This window comes from Sminthopsis crassicaudata, chromosome 3 (assembly GCF_048593235.1).
Source record: "Sminthopsis crassicaudata isolate SCR6 chromosome 3, ASM4859323v1, whole genome shotgun sequence".
Lineage (NCBI taxonomy): Eukaryota > Metazoa > Chordata > Mammalia > Dasyuromorphia > Dasyuridae > Sminthopsis > Sminthopsis crassicaudata.
This window is the reverse complement of record NC_133619.1, coordinates 182,233,685-182,256,884: the sequence shown is the minus strand read 5'-3', so window position 1 is coordinate 182,256,884 and position 23,200 is coordinate 182,233,685. Positions and strand designations below refer to the sequence as shown.

The window sequence follows — 23,200 nt, the reverse complement described above, 5'->3', positions numbered from 1 at the left end:
AGATTATATGGTAATTCAACTGTGATGAACTTGGCTCTTTTCAATAATGAGGTTATTCAAGCCAATTCCAATAGACTTGTGATGGAAAAGAGCCATCCATATCCAGTATGATCCCTTTTTGATCTAATTTTTCTTGTGTAGCATAACAATATGGAAATAAGTTAAGAAGAATTGCACATGTTTAACATATTGGATCACTTGCTGAATAGGGGAGGGGGTGGGAGGAAGGGAGGAAAAAAATTAGAACATAAGGTTTTAAAAGGTGAATATTGAAAATTATTCATGTATATATTTGGGAAATAAAAAGCTTTAATTAAAAAAAAACACATGTTTACACTAATTTGAATTGCTTATTGACTAGGGAGGAGCAAGAGGGAGGGAGAAAAATTTGGAACACAAGGTTTTGCAAAGATGAATGTTGAAAACTATATTTGCATGTTATTTGTATGTGGGATAGGTGCAAGACCCCCTTTGCCAGAGACATCTCCAAGTACAAAGAGAGAGCATTTATTTAATTCCTGCAGAAAGAGGCCCAGACACACCTGGGAGCCATCCCAACTCCTGCCTTGTGCCAGCTTCCACCTTGTCCAGGACTTAAAAGCAAGACCCAAGTCTTCTCATTGGATAGACTAAAAGGACGGAACCATCTTTGACCAATGGTCACCAATGTTGTCTACTTCCTGTGGGTCCTATCACTTCCTATAACTTCACTAACTTCCTGCATCCTAGAATTCAAGGTTCATGTTTCTAGACATCATGCGACTTCCTGAAACCAAGGCTCAACAGAGTATAGGGATCATGTGACTTAGGCCAAGTCTCATAAACTTGAGAAAACTTCATCCAAACAGTCCCATTTATTTGGAAAAATAAAAAGGTATCATAAAAATATATAAATTCCAACCTTAGTTCATTACCACCATTCACTGCCTTTCCTCTTATTCACATTGTAAAATTGCTGTAATTATTAATTATTGTTGAGAATCAAAGCTAATCACTGGAATTAGCGCTTAGGAATTAGTAATCTTAGCAGTAGAGTCTATAAAATGGTTTGACTTCTTAATAAAAATTACTTCCCCATTTCTCAGGACTACAAGCTGAACTTATTGAATCAATATGGTCATAAACTGTTCTGCCTGGTCATAAGCCTAGCACCAGACCATTCTGGTGTAAGGGCTGTCAAACATAAGACTTGCCAGAGAATGTTAACCTAACTCTGTGTTTTCCCTATTGCTTCAAACTTGTGAAATCCCCATTTTGCAAGTCAGCATGATTATGCCAAATATAAGCCCACCCTACACCTTTTGTCTACCTCTGTTAAACAATCTTAGTTTAACATCATTGAGCCTTACATAAACAACTGTATATAAAAGACTACTCTGTTTGCTCTAAGGGATCTCTGATCACTGAGGGGCCCATTAGCCCTATTCCTGACAACTGTTAGTTTTGCTAATAAATAAATTATACTCAGAACTTTTCTCCCTTAGTTTCTCTTCATTTTAGATTTTTATCACAATAATGTACTAAGCTGGAGAAAAATCATAAAACTTTGCTGACTGAGGTTCACTACAAGTTTATGTTACATAATCTTAAGTGAATCCTCACTGCATCAAGGCAATCCCTTTACATCTCACCTAACTTAATTTACTACTGAACTTGCCAGGATGGCTATTTCAAATTTTTTTATTCTTTCTCAAACTTCCCACAGTTCTTCCCTCTCCCTACCCTCTAAGCTAAGAATCTTGCCTCATATTTCCCTGAAAAAAATTAAGGTCATTCACCGAGAACTATCTCTTCTCCCTTATCTTACATCACTCAAAAGCCTTTTTTGCTATCTCTCCCACTCTTCTTACATAAAGAGGTGACCCTCCTTGCCAGAGCAAATCCTTTTACATGTACAAATGATGCATTCCATTCCATTTTCTATATCAGAATGCCTCCAATATTATCCTGTTCTTTCACTTCAGTTGCTCCCTATTCCCTGCTGCTTCCTTACTTTCTACAAACACATCTATATCTCATTCAAAAAACCCTTCTATCATCCCACATCTCTCCTTTTTGTAGCTAAACTCTTTGAAGTCATTTATAATCCAGCTTCTTAAACTGTGGATCTCAACCCCATATGGGATCTTATAATTGAATGTGTGGGCATTAAATTATGATTTATTTATTTACTCTGATAGCCAGGGCCTTGTAAAAATTTCTCACAGAAAGGGTTGCAAGTGGAAAAAGTTTAAGAAACCTTAATTTATAATATGTCTTTCTATTTCCTTTCCTCTGTTCTCTAGCACTCTAAATTCTAGCTTTGTTATTCATCTGAAATTGCTCTCTCCAAAGTTACTAATGATCTCTTAATTGCTAAGGCTTATTCTCCTCCTTCTTTTCCCATGGTACCATGAATTATCCTCTTTTCTCTAAGTTTTTGTGATATTGGTTCTATTTCTCTAATACTTACTCTTTTTCCTTTACTGAATCTTCATATAGGTCATGCCTTTTACACTTCCCTATTCTATTTTATCTAGGTCACACCCATTAACCAGAGATGCTCCCCCCAACCCATCCAGACTTTGTTTTGGGGTCTCTTTTTTTCTTATCTGCATACTAATACACTTGGTGATCTTAGCAGCTCTCCTGATTTCAATAATCACTTCTGCAGATGATTCTTCCAATCTACTTTTCTTTTCAATGCAGACCTCTGTCCTAACTTCTAGTCTTTCATCTTAATCAATCAATATACCAGGCACCTGTAGTAAGTATTGGAGATACAAAAAGGTGCAAAAGACAGCCTCTTTCTTCAAGGAGCTAACAATATAATGGGGGAGACAACATACAAATATATACCAATATATAGGTACAGAACAACTGAATATCTATAGATAAGCAAGGCTTGTTCAATATTTAGAAAATTATCAGCATTATTAAACATGACAATAACAAAATCAAAAAAAAATCATGTTCTCTAATGATGCAGAAAAATGGTTTAAGTAAAATACAAAATTCATTGCAATTAAAAATACTAGAAGGTACAAGAGTAAATGGAACCTTTCTTAAAACGATAAATTATATCTATCTAAAGCCAAAACCAAGCATTTTCTGTAATGGGGAAAAGCTAGAAACCATCCTAATAAGATCAGGAGTGAAGCAAGAAGATCAATTATTACTATCATTATTAAATATTGTTCTAGAAATGCTAGTTATACTGATAAAATATGAAAAAAAATTGAAGGAATTCAAATGAGCAATCAATCAACAAAATTTTCATTCTTTGCAAATAGTATAAATGATGTAAATTGTGTACCCTTTAACCTTTGGGGAGATTCTGAAACTGTGTCCTCTTTAATCTGTGAGAGAGAAGTGATTCAGGATCTCAAGCTCTCCCCTGGGAGGGGCACACCCTTCTGCCCATAAGGAAAACACCCGAAGTAATCTCATCCAATTGGAGTTCTTAGCCAGGGACATAATTACCATACTCTATTGAATTGAAGAATAACTCATTCAGAATATATTCCAGTAGCTCAAACTCCCAGTTTAAGTGATCTCATTCATTTGGAGGTCTCATAGTCAATAGTCCTCTATTGAGTGGCTCAATAGAGTCCCAGGCCAAGACTTAGCAGATATAATCAAGGATTGGTCAAACCTATCTTTGCAGACATCCTAACAGGACCTTGTCCACTGTTGAAGATATTTTCTTCTCAGTGGAACCCACCTTTGCTATATTCCTTATCCACTAAGTCTTCCTAGATAGATGGCTTCTTAGTATAATTAAACCCATCCTTTGTCACAAATCTCGTGCCTATATTCATTGGGGTTTGTGAATTCTTTTGCTAAGCCTGCCACCGGCCAGGGGGATCCCATTGCTGTTAAGGGATCTCTTTCTCTCTGTTCTCGCACATCATCATAATGGTATGCTTAAACTCCAGAGAATCAACAACAACAAAAATTAGTAGAAACAATAATTTTTGCAAAGTTTCAGGATAGAAAATAAACCCACACAAACCATCATTATTTCTATTTTTGCCAACAAAATATGGATAAAAAGAGAAATTCCATTTAAAATAGAATGTAGATATAAAATACTTGGGAAGACAAACCCAGAGACTATGTGAACACAATTATAAAACATTTTATATAAATACAAATCTAAACAATTGGGGAAATATTGCTTGTAGGTTGAGTAAATACAATAAAAATGACAATTCTACCTAAATTAATTTACTTTTTCAATGTTAATGATGAGATCAGGGAACCAAATGATGAAATGTGAGAATTGGGGTAGGAAATCCCTTCTGGCAGGAGCTGCAGGTCCTATGTAAAAGAATTTGCAAACATGAAATCTGTGTGGCAAAAAGGAATTTTGTTTACCCTAAGAAGACAGCTTGCTAGGAAGTCAGTCTTCTTAATGGGCAGGGAATAAGCAAAGGCAGATTACACTGAGAAGAAGATATCTTTACCAGTGGCAATGGTCCTGTTAGGACACCTGCAAAGACAGTTTGACCAACCCTTGATTATATCAAGTAAATGTTGGCCTGTGGGCTGGTAGCAGTTTGGGCTATTCAATAGAGGACTATCAGGCTGAGATCTCCAATTAAATAAAATCACTTAACTGGGAGTTTGAGTTACTGGCAGTGGTTCCGGACTAATCTTCAACTCAATAGAGGGTTTTACCACGTTCCTGATGAAGATCTCCAACTGAATAAGACCACTTAGATAGCCTGAAGAATGGGTCTCTTTCAGAGGAGAGTTTGAGACAGGAACTTCTCCTGAGAACAGTTTCAGGATTCACCTCCATCATTTCCTCCCAAAAGATTTCAGTTTACATCTCCATGCAATTATTTTCTAGAGCTAGAAAAAATAATAACAACTTCATGAGGAAGAAAAAAAGGTCAAAAATATCAAGGGAATCAATGAAAAAAAATCTGAAGGAAAGCAGCATAGAAGTCACAGAATTAAAACTATATTACAAAGTCATAATCATCAAAACAATACGGTACTGGCTAAACTATAGAGTATCTTCAATAGAATAGATTAGGCACTTAATACATAATAGTAAGTGACCACAGTTACCTTGTTTGACAAAGCCAAAAATCCAAGCTTTGGGAGTAACAAAAATTACTAGAAAAACTGGAAAATAGTTCACAGAATTTGGCATAAATAAGCCTTTTATAACATATGCCAAAATACATAAAGGTTAAGTAATATCATAGGTAAATTAGAGAAGCATGAAAAAAATTTACCTGTCAGATTTACGAATAAGGGAAGAATATTATCAAGCAAGAAACAGTGAGGATCACAGGAAGTAAAATGAATAATTTTCATTGCATGAAATTAAAAAGGGGTTGCATAAACAAAACTAACATAGCCAAGATTAAATAAAAAGTAGGAAAATGGGAGAAAATTTTGGACAACATTTCTCTGATAAAGATCTCACTTTTCAAATATATGAGGAAGTGAGCCAAATTTTTAAGAATACAAGTCATTTTCCAATTTGACCAATCCAATGATCTTTTTTTTTTTCAGAAAAAGAAATCAAAATTATCAATAGTCACATGAAAAAATTCTCCAAAGCACTCTTCTTTGTACTCTATTTATATGTACATACATATAATAGGATCCAAGAGTCTCAGAACTATATTTTTCAGAAGCTTGGATATGATCCAGTAAGTGATGTTACCCCAGCTTGAACTCTGAAAAAAATAAGCATGCTTTTGGTGTATTTAATCTAAGAAACTGCGACAAAGGTATAGGCTTGAATTTGGGCAAAAGAGTTAGGAAAAGAGAAGAAGAAAAAAATGTCTAGTCAGGATCTAACCTTGATGCCCTGTTTAGTGATCACTTTACTGAGGGGCAGCACTTTCAGAACTGCCCAAAGTTTCAATATTGGCCCAGTTTCCCTCTGCTTGCCTCAAGTAAGGAGTAATCTTATCAGTATTTGTCTTTCTCAGCCAACCTCACCTCAGGACCTCATCAGCATGACAAAAAGTCAGAGAAGTTATAAAGGTTTCTAAAGAGAAAAAAAAAGGCAGCTCTTTGGTAGATGATACTTTCCATGAGCTTTGAAAAGAGTATTTGTTTTCTTTGACCTAAAAAATAAACTGTTTCTTACGTGAGTTTTGTGAATGATGTGTTTACAAGAGATGGTTATGACATTACCATAAAAAGTATCTTATAATGAAGTTCAAAGATTATTTTGTAAGTGATTGCCCATGATCAAAAATATGGTCAGAGTCTCAATACAAATTTGAACTCAGATTTTACTGAATACAATGTATGTGAAAAGCTTTGTAAACCTTAAGACACCTTAAGAGTTAAGCATCCAGCTGAGAGTGGTCTGTTCTCTGAATTTTCTTAACATTTTCTTTCTCTTTTATCGTATTTTGCCTTATAGTTAATTGAGTATGCTTTATCCTCAGCATTACACCATAATCTTTTTAAGAGTCCCTGTATCCATCATCTTAGTGTTCAACCTCTCTCACCACCACCCTTCAATTTGCAGGATTGCAAACAGTCTCCTTGTCTTTTACCCTCAATCCCTGCATTGCTAGTCCTCTAGGCTGGAGTAAGATTTTAGATAGGACTTTTTTTTTTTTTTATTATTTTAAAAACTTTTTATTGTCTAAAACATATGCATAGATGGTTCACTCTTACATTCACTCTTACAAGACTTTGTGTTCCAATTTTTTTTCTCCCTCCTTTCCCCTCCTCCCTCCTCTAAATAGCAAATAATCCAATATATGTTAAACATGTGCAATTTGGATCAGTTTAGAACAAACATTCTCTTTTTTGTGAAGGTTTCAGATTCCTATTCTTGTTAAGTTCACAAATTTTTTATCCTATCAAAGGATCCTATCCTCTTCATAAGGAAAGCAAATGTTGCATGCCTATTTTCATGAAACACTGAATTGATCCAGAATAGAGCAATCTGGACAATGTGGCTGATGCAAGTGAGGAGAGAGGGAGGGTGGTAATGAAGATACAGTAAGTAGGGATGAGATATGCTTCTCAGTGAACTGTATTCTTAGTTTGCCTTATCATGACTATTTGGCTTATTCCTATGTTCATCATGGACACCTAGGTACATTTCTCAGATTCTCTTTTCCTTTAGCCATCCTATTTGGCTTACTCTCATCATTAAGAGAAATTCTTGATTTAAAAAAGAAATGTTATATCTTATAAGATGCTCCAACTTTCCATTAAGATGCCTAATTTTAAAGTAGATTACTTAGCTGCATATTTTAATCCTTGCTTTTATCCTTGTTACCCTTTAAGGAGTATCTCCTAATTCTATATTCTAGTATTTAATTACTTAGGTGCTATTTACCCTATACATACCATGTATGCTTTTGTAGACTTCTTTCATACTCCCTCTAATTCTTCACTAAAGAGTGACCTAAGAGTTCTGATATTTTTAGTCCTATGAATTGATTTATCTTTATCATTTAAGTTGCATTTCTGTGAACTTAAGTTGTTATACTATAAAGAAAAGTTCTTTGAGTTTACAGCACAAGTATATTTTATCTTATTCCAAAGGCTCTGCACTTAGCCCAACAACACCTATTTATAATTCAATAAAACATTTTCTACAAAATACTTAAAAATACCTTCAGGGAAACAAACATTCTGACATTACTTCTGCTATACTTATATACATGGTTAAAGTGACTTTTGCCACAAAACAAATGATGGATCTGCATTCATGTCTGCATGTAAATTTGTTTTATTTTTTATAACTATGACTGGAGTAATGATTCTTGAAACGTCTCTCACAACAGACTTGATTGACAGCTCTCTAAGTGCTGTGGCTTTTATAGCAAACAAAATTGACAGCTCTTAGGTAAAGAGCACATGTAGTTGAGTGGCATTATTTTGTACTTATAGAATAAAGTAAAATGCAAAGGAAATTTGTTCTAATTATTGCTTTTTAAAATTCAACTAATATATTGGGTAAATGTGTGAATTTTTATTTACTTGTGGGATTTGATAGGTATATTTTTATACTGTGCAGATTAAGAATGAATGACTATATTAGCATTATATCTCTACCACAAAATATCTGAAATGCCTCAGTGAAACACATTACCTATCTTCTTTTATAATATGTATATTATATAGGGAGATAGGTAATATTGTGTTTCACTGAGGCATTTCAGATATTTTTAGATATGTACATTGTTCATTAAACTATGTTTAATCTACATAACAAAGAACAAATTGACTGCTAAATTTTCAGATTAGTCCACTAACTATAATTCAACTTAGACCAAGGAAGACCTCTTTTTCTAAACTATGTGGCAACATTTTGTATATGTGTGCATAGTCTATATGAATTGTTAATCTGCATATGGATCTTCCATTGTTGCTTTTATAATGAAAATATAATAAAACTCCCACATACTGTCACATCTTCCTATCAACATGATGCCTTCAAATATAGTTTTACAATCTCAAATGAACTATTAACCCTAATTCCTTTCAGGGAATCCAGTGTCTAAATGACAATGATTATAGTGTTTTTCACATGAGGTACTCAACAAATGTATCACCAATTGCTGCTGACTAAAATTCACATTATAGACCATGTCAGAGAGATGTTGGGCATTTTACATAAAGGATCACTGGTTGGATCTTTATGTGTTTTTGTTAAGCAGTATAAGAGAAAAGTACAGATGCATAGAACTGTGCAGAGTTCATGGGCTCATCTACCAGGAGAACAACTCCTTTCTGAACTGTATTTATGTGCCTGAGGGTAGATAAAAGTAGGAAAGTAGGGAGGGAAAGGACAATCTGGACCAAAACTGTAGGATTCAGCTGGAGTTGTAGAAGTCTGGAGAAGGTGTAAAGAGGGAGAAGAGATTAGATGACTTCTTTTTATTTTTTTGCTGAAGCAATTGGGATTAAGTGACTTGCCCAGAGTCACACAGTCAGGAAGTGTTAAGTGTCTGAGACTATATTTGAACTCAGATCCTCCTGACTTCAGGGTTGGTGTTCTATCCACTGCACCACCTAGCTGCTCTGAAGTGTAGACTTCTAAAATGTTTATTATGCCTATTGATTCTATGACCTTATTATCTTCTTCCCCAAACCAGCTCCTTCTTCACTGTTTTAGTTGAGTGGCCTCATCATTTGCCAAATGTTCTCAGAGGTAAGGATTTGTCAAATGTCACTCCATTAGCAAAAGACAAAAAATTTAGGTCATTTTTAATGATATATTACAGTTGATCTGGACATTCTTAACTGAAAGACCTCTAAGATTTTGGATATCAAACTGATGAGGGTTTGAGCCAAGATGCTCTGACTCCAAATATAGTACTCTTTTAATTACATAGTACAACCTCTTTTGTCTTTCCTGATGAGTTGTGTGATTCCTAACATTATTTTAACTAGAAGAGCCTTAGGACTTTAGTAAGTGAAGTGTAGCAAAATTTAGAGTTCTAGGTCAAATCCCAGGTCTATAATTTACTATGTAACCATGGTCAAATCAATTTTCTCTTGGATATCATTTTCCTCATTTGTAAAATAAGGGATGTTGAGCTAGGTGATTTCTAAAGTCCCTTCTAACTATGTTTACTATAACTTTATACAAAATTTTATTCAACAACTATTTTCTTTATATGCATAATATATTGCTCATAAGAATATAAAAAAATTATAAGATTCTCTATCTTTGTAATCTTAAAATCCTCAGGAGACAAAACACATGTATAATTATGTCTCAATTAAATAACTACCCTTTTATAAAATGATGCAAATATTTAAGTGCTATGAGTCTTTCAAGAAGGAAAAGATCAATGGAGCTTTCAAAAAGCATTTAAAAAGTAGAGATTTCAAAAGGCTGTCCTGGGAAGTAGAATTTGAAATAGTGCTGAAGGATGAATAGAGTTTGAACAAAGCAGAAATGGGGAAGGGTATTACAGGTAGAAGAATGAATAAAAGCACAGATTCATACAATGTAGCATTTGCAGGGACTTTAAAGGTCATCTCGGCTTAAATTTGAGAATAAGTATGGCCATTTGTGCTAAGATATAAAATGGAGAGGTGGAGGGATGGGATAGAATATTAAATAGCTTTTATATTGCTTAGCATGTACCCAACTCTGTCCTTGCTATATATTTTTTCTGTGTGTGTGTGTGTGTGTGTGTGTGTGTGTGTGTATGTCTACCTTTCTTTCTCTTTCCTCCCATATCCTTCCTGAAGAGGGTATCAGGATGCTCCTTATTCTTACTGTCACTTGCTTTAAGCAGCATCTTTCTTCCTTAAAGTATACTCAATCAAAATTTCTATCCAATCCAAATTGGGAAGGCTATGGTACACTGACCCCCAGGTTATTTTCCCTCCTCCTCAATGAATTCAACACCTGGATTACCATCTTCTTTTATTCCCCAACTCTTCCCTTAATACTTCTCATATCTCCTTCTTCCCTATCCCTGAGGACTTCACCTCTTACTTTACTAAAAAAATTTAGACCATTCAAATTAAGTTCCTTCTCCAATTTTTTTAACCTCAAACCTCCTTGTCATTATTTCCCACTTCTTATTCCCTAGGTTTGTGACAAAAGAGTGGCTTCTCTCATTGCCAAGGCCAATCATCTCTCTGAGCATTTAAACCCATACAAGCTTTTCCAATTTATGTGCTCTTGATCATCTCCCTTATCTTTCTAATCATTAGCTTCTCCCTCTCTCCTTTCTTCCTTGGTTCCTTCCCCCTCCAAATCCAGTGCTCTTTCCACAACAATTATGAAAGCCTGAGAAATTTCAGAACAAAGTAAAGAAAGTTAAATTTATTAATAATAATAACAAGCACTTACTATGTTCCTGACACTATGTAATTTATTAATTTTTTTAAAATTCCATATGCCTAGATTCTCTCCACTCCTTTTCCATCTTCCTGCTCCTATGCCCTTATCCTCCTAACCCCCCCCCCCACCAGTTTTTCATGAGTTGTTCCAGGCTTCCTATGTAATTGAACTCAGAAAACCTGAATTCAAATTATGGCTCTGCTATTTAAAACCTCTGTGACTTGAGTCACGTTAAATAATCACATTAATTACCCTTTGTGAGCTTGTATTTTGTGAACTATTAAATAAGGATACTGGTATAAGGATCTTTCCAATGTTAAATCCTATAATTTCCTATGGTGAAAGAATTAAGGTAATAATCAAGGCACAAGGGAGCTTTGTGGTGATTTGGGACCTTCAATAGCTTCCCTAGCCTCTTCTCACTCCCCCAATCTACTGTTACTCTGCCCCCACTCACTTCAACAAAGTTATTACAGTTCTCCATTGCTATTGAGTTGGATGCAGCAAAACTTCAGTTGTTACACTAGAGTCTTAGATACTGCTGAAATGGAGACTCAGATAACAGATGCCTTATCATTAGGATCCATCTTACATTAGATACTCAGATACCAGTCTGTCTAGATCTCAACTATGTACTATACACAGTAAAAGCAATAATTTAACAATTATCAGTTGTGAAAGACAGCCATCTAATCAAGGGCAGAGTAGTTGGGTAAAGGTAATCACTTGTCTAAGTTCTCCCAAATTCCCCTTCAAATTAAAATAATATCTCAGGTTTAAATGTGGAGCAGCAAAACTAACAAAAGGTTGATATGAAACAACTTACCAGCCAAGGAAAATTTAGGAGTTCGGAAGAAAGTCTTACAAGGAGTACAGTTGGACCTGAAATCTAACAGCAGGACTTGGGAAATAGTTCATCAGTAGTGGTGGCAACCTCCGGAAGCTCTTAACCCAAACAACAGTACAGAAGATTATAAGGAACAATTTGCTGGAATTGGGTACAGGACTCTTTCACATTGTCAATGCACAGTACTGGGTCACAATCCCAGAGCTAAGCGCTTGCAAGCAGCCATAGGGGTGCAGGGATTCTGTTCATAATTCCAGGACAGAAAAGGGTATTATGGTCACTCCCAAAACAGGACACAGGTTAGGAGAGCAGTGACTACATGCCAACTTGGAAGAAACAAAATCCTAGAGATCCCTTGAGCTAGCTCTGATGATAGCAACAAGAAAAGCCTGAAGCTGGGGATAGTATCCCCTCAATTCTAGGAGCAGAGTTCACTTTTTATATAGTTATAAGTCAAGAAATAAGCTGGAAAAGTAAAAAAAAAAAAAATAAACAAACCAAGGGGAAGCTAGGTGGCACAGTAGATAGAGCACCAGCCCTGAAGTCAAGACTTGAGTTCAAATCTTATCTCAGACACTTAACACTTTCTAGCTTTGTGACCCTGGACAAATCACTTAACCCCAATTGCCTCAGAAAAAAACAAAACAAAACAAAAACAAAAACAAAAAACCAAAACCCTCAATCATAGAAAGTTACTATGATGACAAGGAAGATTAAGACAACTCAAAGGATCTAAAAACAACTACATGTGAAGCATCAAAGAAAAGCATAAACTGGTCACAGCCTCACTCCTCCCCCCAAAAGGAAAAAATTCTTGGAAGAGCTCAAAAGGATTTTAAAAATCAAATAAGAGAGGTAGAGAAAAAAATTGGGAAAAGAAATGGAAGTGATCCAAGAAAAATTATGAAAGAGAAGTCCATCATAGTAGAGGAAGCATAGAGAAATGTTGGAGAAAATAGCTCCTGAGAAAACAGAACAGGTCAAGTGATGGAAGAATAACAAAGATTCACTGAAGAAAAGAACTCTTTGAAAAGCAGAATTGGTCAAAGATAATTCCAAAAGCATCATGATAAAAAATACTCTAAATCTTCAGAGAAAGAACACATGGAACCCAAAGGTAAGTTTTCATTTTTTTTTAAGGAGGGTCTGTATTTTCTCTCATATGACCAATATTAAAATGTTTTGCATCATTTCATAAGTATAACCTAGATCAAATTGTTTATCATTTCAGGAAGAAGGATGGAGAAAGGAAGGGGGATAATGTGAAATTTGAAATTTAAAAAAAGAAATGTTAAATGTTTTTCTATGCGATTGGGAAAAATTAAATATTACTTTAAAATGGGGGAAAAAACCACAGGAAGTTTTTCTGTTAAATATATAATTAAGCCAAATTTATTATAATATGAATCATTCCTCAATTGATAAATGATCAGAGGATATGAATGGGCAGTTTTCTGAAAATGAAATCAAAGCTATGGTCATATGAAGAAAATTCTCTAAATAATTCTCAATTAGAAAAATACAAAATTAAAATAACTTTGATGTACCATCTTATACCTACAATTGGCTAGTATGACAGAAAAGGAAAATGATAAATGTCAGAGGGATATGGGAAAATTGGGACACTAATGAATTGTTGGTGGTATTGTATACTGATCTAACCATTCTTTTTTTTTTTTAAATAAAGCTTTTTATTTTTAAAACATATGCACAAATAATTTGACAACACTGATCCTTGCATAGCCTTGTGTTTCAGATTTTCTCCTCCTTCCCCCATCTCCTCCCCTAAATGGCAAACAATGCAATATATGTTAAACATATTAAAATATATGTTAAATACAGTATGTATAAACATATTTATACAATTCTCTTGCTGCATAAGAGAAATCAGATAAAAAAAAAAAAGAAATTAAATGAGTAAGAAAACAAAATGTAAGTGAACAACAACAAAAAGAATGAGAATGTTGTGTTGTGATCCACATTCAGTTCCCACAGTCCCCTGTGTGTAGATGGCTCTCTTCAGATCATCATTACTGGCATCAGTCATCTCATTGTTGGAAAGAGTCACACTCATCAGAACTGATCCTCGTGTAATATTGATGTTGTGTACAATGCTGATCCTACCATTCTGAAAAATAATTTGGAGCTATGTCTCCAAAGCAAACAAACTGTGCAAACTCTTTGATCCTGCAATAGCACTATGGGTCAGTTTTTCAAAGAGATTTAAAAAGAGCACCTATTTGTACAAACATACTTACAGCAGTTCTTTTTTGTGGTGGCAAAGAATTGGAAAATGAGGAGAAGCCCTTCATTTGAGGAGTAGCTGAACAAGTTGCATTTTATTTATTTTTAAAATTTTCTACCGTCATTTATTACATTGTATAATGGAATCATATTTTTGTTTGTTGTCTTGGATTGACTGCATTACAAAGGTAAAAGGGGAAGTCCAATCAGGAGAAGAGATACTGCCTTTATTTATTTATTTATTTTTACAAGTTGCGTTTTATGATTGTAATGAAATACTATTGTGTTACAAGAAATGTCTAACAATGGTTTCAGAAAGATTTGGAAAGACTTAAGTGAACAGAACTAGAAGAATATTATACACAGTAACAGCAATATGGTAACAATTATCAACTGTGAATGACTTAGCTATTCTCAGCAATACAATGATCCAAGACAATTCCAAAGGATTTATGATGCAAAATTCTATCTACCCCCAGAGAAGGAATTGATGAAGTTTGAAATGCAGATCAAAGCATTTTTTTTCCTTTATTTTTCTTGGGTTGAGTTGTTTTTTTGGTTTTTTTTTTTTGGTAACATTCTTTTGTGAATATAGAGATGTTTTGCATGACTGCAAATATATAGCTCATATCACATTGCTTGCCTTTTCAGGGGTAGGGAGGAAGAAAATTTGGAACTCACAATTTTGAAAAAGGAATGTTAAAAATTATTTTTACATGTAATTGGGGAAAAGTAAAATGTGAAAATAAAAATAAGACAATGATTCAAGACAAAGAACATGATTTAAGAGAACTAATGAATTTTGAGTACAGACTACAGTATACATTTTTTTTCACTTTATTTTTCTGGTCTCCTCCACCCCTCAACGACCATGGGAATGCTTTGCTTGACTTCACATGTGTAATTGATTTCATATTGTTTGTCTTAAATCCGAAGTCCAAAGGATTTTTTTTTTTTTGTCTTCACATCCCCAGGGACTATAAAAGTTTAATAAATATGCCCTGAATGTTGAAAGAAACAATAATTAAGATCCCATGGAGGAAATTTACCTTGGGAAATGGAGCCCCATAGAAGTATTATAAATAACTAACATTTACTTAGTACTTTTAGTACTATTTTCCAGGCACATTTCTAAACACTTAAAAAATATTATTTCATTTGATCCTCACAACCTGAGAGATTGGTGATGTCATCATCTCCATTTTACAGTGAGGAAAACTGAGGTAAATAGAAGTTAAATTACTTGCCCACATTCACACAGCTAGTAAGTGTGAAACCAAATACAACTCGGGTGTTCTAGGCCCGATGTTCTATCCAATACACCAGTTAGCTAGGACAGTGATTGGATAAAAACGTTTTTCCAAGATGATTTAATTTAGAAGCTCTGAGTTGGATGGATAAAAGTAAATTGGGACTCTCTGAAATAAGCATTAATTAAAAAAGAAATTAATTCTTATTACACGAGTCTTCAGAGCGTGCCTCTGATCGGGTCTCCATTAATTGTCTTTTTGCTTGTTTTTTTTTTCTTTTTTTCTTTTTTTCTTTTTTTTTTTAACTAAGGCATCGGGAGTTAAGTGACTTGCCTAGCTAGCGTGCTGAGGTAAGATTTGAACTCGGGTCCTCCTGACTTCGGGGCTGGTGCTCACTGCGCCACCTAGCTGCCCCTACTTGTTTTCTCGATGCCTGCTACATGGTAGGGGCTTTATAAGTGCTTATTGAATAACCAGTAGTGGTAGTGGACAATGCTATCTCCTGGTATAGTTGAACTTAACAGAATGGGCTTAGGTAAAAGATGGGAGTGGCCGATCGCTCGGTAAAGGTCCTTTTGCTTTTGTGTCTCCTTTAGATTTGTCTTTGCAATGCCTGGAATATAGCTTTATATATGACTTTTCATCAAGGACAAGCTCGGCCTCCTTAGGGCCAAAGACTAGTAGAAAAACTTGGATGGCCGGGGGCAGACACTAGGTTGAAGGCGCTGCTAGTCGCGGACTAGTGTGGATAGTCCGGAATCCCGCATAGAACACCAAGCACCCGCAGGAAAAAAAAAAAAAAAAAAAAAAAAAACCTCCGCAGAGGATTTTCTAATGCGCATGCGTAATTGCTAGACTTCTCTCGCGAAGTCTACGAGCGCAAAAAAAAAAAAAAAAAAAAAATCCCTCCCACTCGGCACCTGCGCAGGAGGCCGACTCCTCCCCTTTCCCTTCTTCCCGCGGTAGGCATGGCGGCTCCTTGGGCGCCTTTCACCGCCACAGTCACTAGCTTTCTATTTACTCGCAGTAGGAGTGGACTGGCTCGGAGCCTAGTCGCCTGGAAAGCAGCGGCAGTTGAGCAGCGAACGGCAGGTGGGACCCAGGTAATCCCTGGAGAAGAGAAGGAAAGGGAAAGTCACGGGGACTTAGAACAAGGGGCGTGGGGAAATGTGGACTCGGCCTCAGGCTCTTCCTCCTTCCTGCGCGCCGCCGCGCGTGAGGCGGGGAAAGGGCGCGCGAGGAGGGTGTTTGGTCCTCGTTCCTCGCGCCGCCCTCCCCTCCCCGGATAACCCCGCCCCTATTTCCTTCGCCCCGTGGTGTTCTTAGTAGTGTGGAAGGAGGCGGGAAAGGAACGCGTCCCTTAGACCAGTGAGTGCTGCCCAGTGTTGCTGATTGCAGTTATGCGGTTTCGCTTTGAGTTGAAGAGTTTTAGATAGAGACACATACCGGGTGGAGGCAAAAGCTTCTGGTGATTTTATTTTTTCATATTTTCATTTTTTCCATATTGGTATATTTTATAATAACATTAACCACTACTGCCACCGGTCTTTCACTAAGCATTTATCAAGCCCCTACCATATATCAGGCGTAGGAAAAACAAACAATATGTCATTTTATTATTATTTATTACATTTTCCTGTTTCCAATTTACAAAACACTTATCTTCTCTCCCGTCTGTCTCTCTGGGGAAAAAAACCAATATATATATATATATATATATATATATATATATATATATATATATATATATTTTTTTTTTTTTTTTAAACATGCAGGTAGACCGAAAAAAGAGTAGAATGAAAATGACTAATGTTGGAGGGCCTGAGCGTACGCAGGCACATTGATCCATTACTAGTGGAACTGAATTGGTCCAAACATGATTCATGTGTGAGGGGAATAAGAGAAACCACTCTGTCTCCACCTTTGACTGCTATGTGACCTTGGCCGTTATCACTAGGAAGATGTAAAATGGGCCAGAACCAAGCTTGGGGATGGGAAAAGGATACGCCCCTCCTATACTTTAAAACCCGCTTCAACTTCTCTTGAATATGTCCCTTTTTCTCTTGTGACATTGCCACCTTCTGGTACAGGCCTTCTTCATCTTAAGCCTGAGCTACTGAAGTCAAGTTTCCATCCTTTACCCTGCTGCTAAAGAGCAGATCTGGCCATTCTCAATTCCTCCTCAACCCCTTCTCCCCCTCCAATTCAGTCAACTCAGTCAAACTTAGCTTTTAAAGCTCTCCATAGCCTTCCTCCTAACTATTTTTTCAGTTCTACCCTTCCTGTCCTCCATGATCCAGTGACACAGGCATTCTTGTTTCTAGAACACGACACTGCTTGTTCCTCATTCCTGGAAATCTCTCCTACCTTATCTATCCTCTCTGATTTTCCTGTCTTCCTCAGATTTCAGCTTAAATTCTATCTCCATACATATTGGTATGTTGTCTCCCGTGTTAGAATAGGAGTACCTTAAGAACAAGACTGGAGTGTTGTTTTTTTATTCCTCCTTTTTTTGTATCCTTACTGCTTAGTACAATGGCTGGCACATAATACAGATCAGCCTGTTAGGGTAAGAGGATCAGAGGAAAGAGCTCTTAACAATGTGCTTTTAGTCAATGAACAGACATTTGTAAGTACTGAGGATACAAAGTAAAAAGCAAAAATATTTCCAATCTTCAAGGAACTGTAAATTTAGTTCTAGTTCTTCTTTGGAATGTAAGCTGCTCTTGGAGGACATGGATTGTTTACTTTTTTTTTGAGAATTTGTGTCCCCATGGTCTATTGGCTGTTGATAAGATGATGTCTCACTCCTCTCCTTGTTTTAGATGTTTGAAACTGCATGTCCCATAAGTATTTCAAGCTCATGTCCATTTTGGACATGATAAAACAGCTAGTTTTATCTCCTCTTCCTCTCCTCCCTGCCAACTCCAATTTGGCCATCTCCATGAAACTTATTTATTTCTGTCAGAGTCACTCTCTACATCTCCTGGATCTCTTCACTTTGCTTGTCATGTTGCCACTACACTTATTCACTTATGATTTTCCTAGTGTTTAGGTTTAAACATATTACTCTTAAGTATAAACTCCTGTGATCAAATATAAATTCCCTTTTAAAGCTTTTTACATCCCAACTTCAACCTACCTTTGTAACACTATTATTTCCCTTCCTTCTCTTTCTTATCCAGCCAGACTACCCTTCTTACTGTTCTCTCATCTTCCATCTCAGTGCCTTTCATCCATGTTTAAAATACACTTTTCATCTCACCCTGAGCTCTTAGAATCTCCTTTTCTCTTAAAAATTCAACTTAAATACATTTACAAGTCTACCTGCTAGTGCCCTTTCTCACAAAATTCTCTTTCTATTTTGTACATGTGCAGGTTGTTTTCACATTAGAATGTAAACTCACTGAGGGTAGGAACTTTTGTTTTTGTTTTTTTCCCTAGCATCAAGCACAGTGTTTGATACGGAGGTCTCAATGTTTGTTGATTGGTTAAATAGATGAACAAGTTGTAATAAAAGAAGGTAAAAATTCAAAGAAACTTAGGAAGTTTTGTATAAATAACAACAGTAGCATATATGTAGTGCTTTAACGTTTGCAAGACTCTTTACAAGCATTGTCTCATTGTCTTCACAGTAACACTTTAAAGTAGTGCTATTATGATGATGCCCATTTCTCAGATTAGAAAGCTGAGGCTGACAGTTTAAATAATATACTTGTTATTGTACAACTAATAAATATTTGAGACTGGATCTGAGCTTAAGATTCCCCGATTCCCAAGTACAGTAAACTACTTATGTAAGCAGGATAATAAGCACAATGATCACAATGTTGAAAAAAATATATATTAAAAGCTATCAGAACTTGAATTTCTGAATTCCATTAGTAGTAGATTGTAGGTGATGTCCATTTAACTCAACTATGTTGTCATAAGAGGAAGTTGTATGGGGGAAAGTGGGTACTGGAAAGTGTTTTGACTTAAAAAACATTAACAACACTTTTTATAAAAATGAACAGATTTCAAAACAGGTGAGTGAAACAAATTACTTTTACAGTGAAAATAAGGACTATTTTTTCATCTTGGAAGAAATAGATATAACCTATTTGGGAATACTTTGTATTGGGCAAACTAGAATTGAATTCGATCTCTTCTATGTTGGTTTATCATGAAGATTCCTAATCCATTATCAGTAATGGCAGATTTACTGTGTAATGTCACTTAATGTACTAAAAAGCTGGCTCTTAAGGCATATAACAACTATGTTGCCACTCCTTTTTTTTTCTCCCTTTTTGGAAGAGCTGTTTGACAGCTGGGTACATAACTGAAACCATGATCCAAATACATTTCCTCTCTGAAATTCTGACTGCTTTTAGAACAAACTTGGCAGCTTCTGAACTTTTTAGAAGAGAAACTGCATGTTTTTGTTGTGATAACATAATTTGTATTTGAAGAGACACTGAGAAATTTAGTGCCAATCTTTGATATATATGGGTTTATAATTCCCAATTTTATTTGACCACATTACTCTTTGTTTCCTTTGTCTTCACATATAAAAAGTGTCAGTACTAGTCTTCCTCATATTAGTCAACAAGCATTTACTGGCAGCTGTGTACCAGGTATTTTTAAATTAATGCAGTTCCTCTAGAAGATATACTTTATGTAATTATCTTTTAGGCGTATGTCTTATCTTTTTAATTAGATTTTAAGTTTTGCAGGGGCATGGACTATATCTTAGACCTTTCTATTTTCAGTGTCTAGAAGAGTGCAGTATACATAGGAACATAAATTTAGAGCTGAAAGTAACCTTCAGGGTCTTCTTGGCCACTAAACTATGTATAATCATCCTTGCTGGCTGCATATTGACTTAGAAAACCACATTAACATTATCTATATCTTTATGTGTGTGTGTGTGTGTGTGTGTGTGTGTGTGTGTGTGTGTGTGTGTGTGTGTGTGTAATGTTAAATGTTTCCTCATCATACTTTTCTTTTTTAAATTTTGGGCAAGGCAATATGGGTTAAGTGACTTGTCCAGGGTCACACAGCTAGTAAGTGTTAAGTGCCTGAGGCTGAATTTGAACTCAAGGCCTCCTGACTCCAAGGCTGGTGCTTTATCCACTGCATCATCTAGCTGCCCCCCTCATTACACTTTTAATCCGCTTCTGGTTGCACTAGGGAATCCTGGTCCTTTGGTCCAGATCCATTATTTTTCCTGTGCCTTATTCAGTCATTTTCAATTGTGACCAACACTTCATGATCCATTTGGTGTTTTCTTAGCAAAGATACTGAAATGTTTTGCCATTTCCCTTTTTAGCTTATTTGATAGATGAGGAAACTGAGACAAACAGAGTTAAGTGACTTGTTCTGGCTCATGACTTGTTCTGGCTCACACAGCTATTAAGTGTCTTAAAATTGGATTTTGAACTTAGAAAGATCGATCTTCCTAATTCCAGGTCTTAATCTCTATCCGTTTTATCTCCTAGTTAACTCTGCCGCCATACCATTCTTCCATGTAATGGTTTGTTTATATGAAACTGAATGGTTAAATGTAATGTCCGGACTAGCTTTCTGGTGGATCTCGGTACCAGCTCGAGCCCTTGATCTTAGAAGATGAGTGGAGAAGTGGAACTCATGTGGATGATCAAACATAGCGTCTTATTTATTCCAAATTGTCCCAGCCTTATATACCTTAATATAACACACAGGTTGTCACCGCCCCTTGACTTCTTAGGAAGGCCAAGAACCCTTAAAGAGTCAGCAGGGTTCCTTTTACTGGAGTTAAAGGGTCTTATACCTTATACCCAGGTTCCCCACTATCTGTGGCCCTCTACATTACTCGCTTTCTTTTGTTTTAATTGAAGCAGGTATATATCATTTGGTAAATCCATCAGCATGGGAGGAATCACACAAGCAAGTAGTAATATTACAAACAATATGAATAAACAAGATACTATATAAGACTTCCATGAGTCCCAGAATGAAGATATAGAAAGTAACTATCAATTCACAACCACACATACACCTCCTTCAGCAGCCAAGAGATAGTCCAAAGCCAATCTGTTGTCCATCACTTCATGTGACGGACATAATCAGAGATGGAACCACCCGATGTTTCTTGTTATGATGTTTCATCATTGAACAATTGGAACTGGTTTGAATCATCTCATTGTTGAAGGAGAGTCATGTCCATCAGAATTGATTGTCTTATGGTCTTGTTGCTATGTATAGTGATTTCCTGGTTCTGCTCATTTCACTTAGCATCAATTCATGTAAGTCTCTCTAGGCCTTTGAAATCATCCTATGGAACAGTAATATTCCATAGCATTCATATACCATAATTTATTCAGCCATTCTCCAATTGATTGGGCATCCATTCAGTTTCTAGTTTCTAGCTATTACAAAGAGGTCTTCCACAAATATTTTTGCACATATGGTCCCTTCTTTAAGATCTCTTTGGATCAACTGTTGGATCAAAGGGTATGCACAGTTTGATAACTTTTTGAGCATAGTTCCCAATTGCTCTACAGAATGGTTGGGTCTGTTCACAACTCCACCAACAATGTATCAATGTCCCAGTTGTCATATGTGCGATTTCTTAATGCCAGTTTTATCCCATTGTATTTAGTTAGTTGTTATCCCACTACCTTCTACGTCACTGGTTCCAAACTCTCTTCCTTAGAGAGCCAAGTGCATTCCAGAGCACCTGAGAACTCAGTGATCTGCATCTGAGTTACAAAGAAATCTTGCTTCTCTATTAACCTAACTAAGCAGGCTTCATACTTCCCTCCAGAGGGAGGCTCTTTTGTTAGTGCTTGCCCCATTTCAGCTGAAAAATGAAAGTGACTAAATTAGTTCTTATCAAATCTTCCCTCTTTTCATACTTACCCTGTGTTGGTCACGGGTTCTCCTCAACTGAACTTGCTGATTGCCTCTGTTGAGCTGCTTTGTATCCTGTTTTCAAGGGCCTGTTTTTGAACACCAAATGTAATGTCTGGACTAGCTCTCTGAAGGATCTCAGTACCAGCCCGGAGTCCTTGATCTTAGAAAAAGAATGAAGAGGCAGGACTCACGTGGATGGTCAGACATGGAGTACGTTTATTCCAAATTCTTTCAGCCTTATATACCCTAATATCCTTACATATCTATAGCACACTGTGCATGTGCTAACTATATACTGGGTATGCAGGATCACATAAACAATTTTCTATTGTGTAGATGACTCTTTGCCACTTGGTATCACTCTGCTTTAATTTCAACACAAGTTGTCACAGCCCCCTCACTTCTCAGGAAGGCCGAGAACCCTTAGGGGAGATGGGGACCAAACCAGACACTGTCAGTAGGGTTCCTTTTACTGGACTAAAGGGTCTTTTGGAGTACATCTTTTGGTTGTTTTAGATTTTCTAAACATGTTTCCATCATGTATAAGTGAAAACATTTTAATTTTTTCATTACATTGGTTGGTAATTTTCTTTTCATGACTTCTTACTTGCTTCTCACCTTCCTATTTTACTTGGGTATGCCCTAATTTGAGTATGTTTTTCTTAAAACATGGTCTATAGAACTAAATATAGTAATCTAGAATGGGTGTTCTACAAACTTTTTTGATCACACACACACACACCTATTGGTTTAAAAAAAATTTGAGCATACATCCTTAACATGTATATTTATAAATTACATGCATATGTTATTGTTCAGGTATGAAATTGGGACTGACTGGACTTGTGATTTCTTTGATATAGGGAAGTCCCATATTAGTAAATTTACCCTACCAATTCAGGTATACTTGTTCTCCAAAATTTATCGTTTTAGAGTTAGCTAGAACCCTGAGAAGTAAAGTGACTTGCCCAGAATCACAAACAGTACATTTCAGAAGCTGGATTTGACCTTAGATTTTCCTAGTTTTAAAGCAAACAAAACATAAACTATTTACAAAATAAAAATATGAGATAAAGTTGAAATAAATAAAATTTGAAAATTTTTATTAATGACTTGAAAAACTTTTTTGCTCTAAAATATTATAATTACTCAACAATGATAATTATATTTTAGTGAGAACAAGTTAATTGAATG

The 23,200-nt window shown here is 35.9% G+C and overlaps 1 protein-coding gene across 2 annotated transcripts in view; it reads left to right on the top strand.

The window, feature by feature from the left end:
* Positions 1-16,064: 16,064 nt before the first annotated feature.
* The window catches only part of MRPS9 (mitochondrial ribosomal protein S9), a 77,693-nt gene continuing 70,557 nt past the window's right edge, over positions 16,065-23,200 (top strand). The window contains exon 1 of one of the 2 annotated variants that reach the window (XM_074299708.1): positions 16,065-16,233. In XM_074299708.1, coding sequence (XP_074155809.1) covers positions 16,099-16,233 — 135 coding nt within the window. In that variant the 5' untranslated portion in view covers positions 16,065-16,098. The remainder of the gene's footprint in view (positions 16,234-23,200) is intronic. The other variant, XM_074299709.1, reaches the window with a different exon arrangement.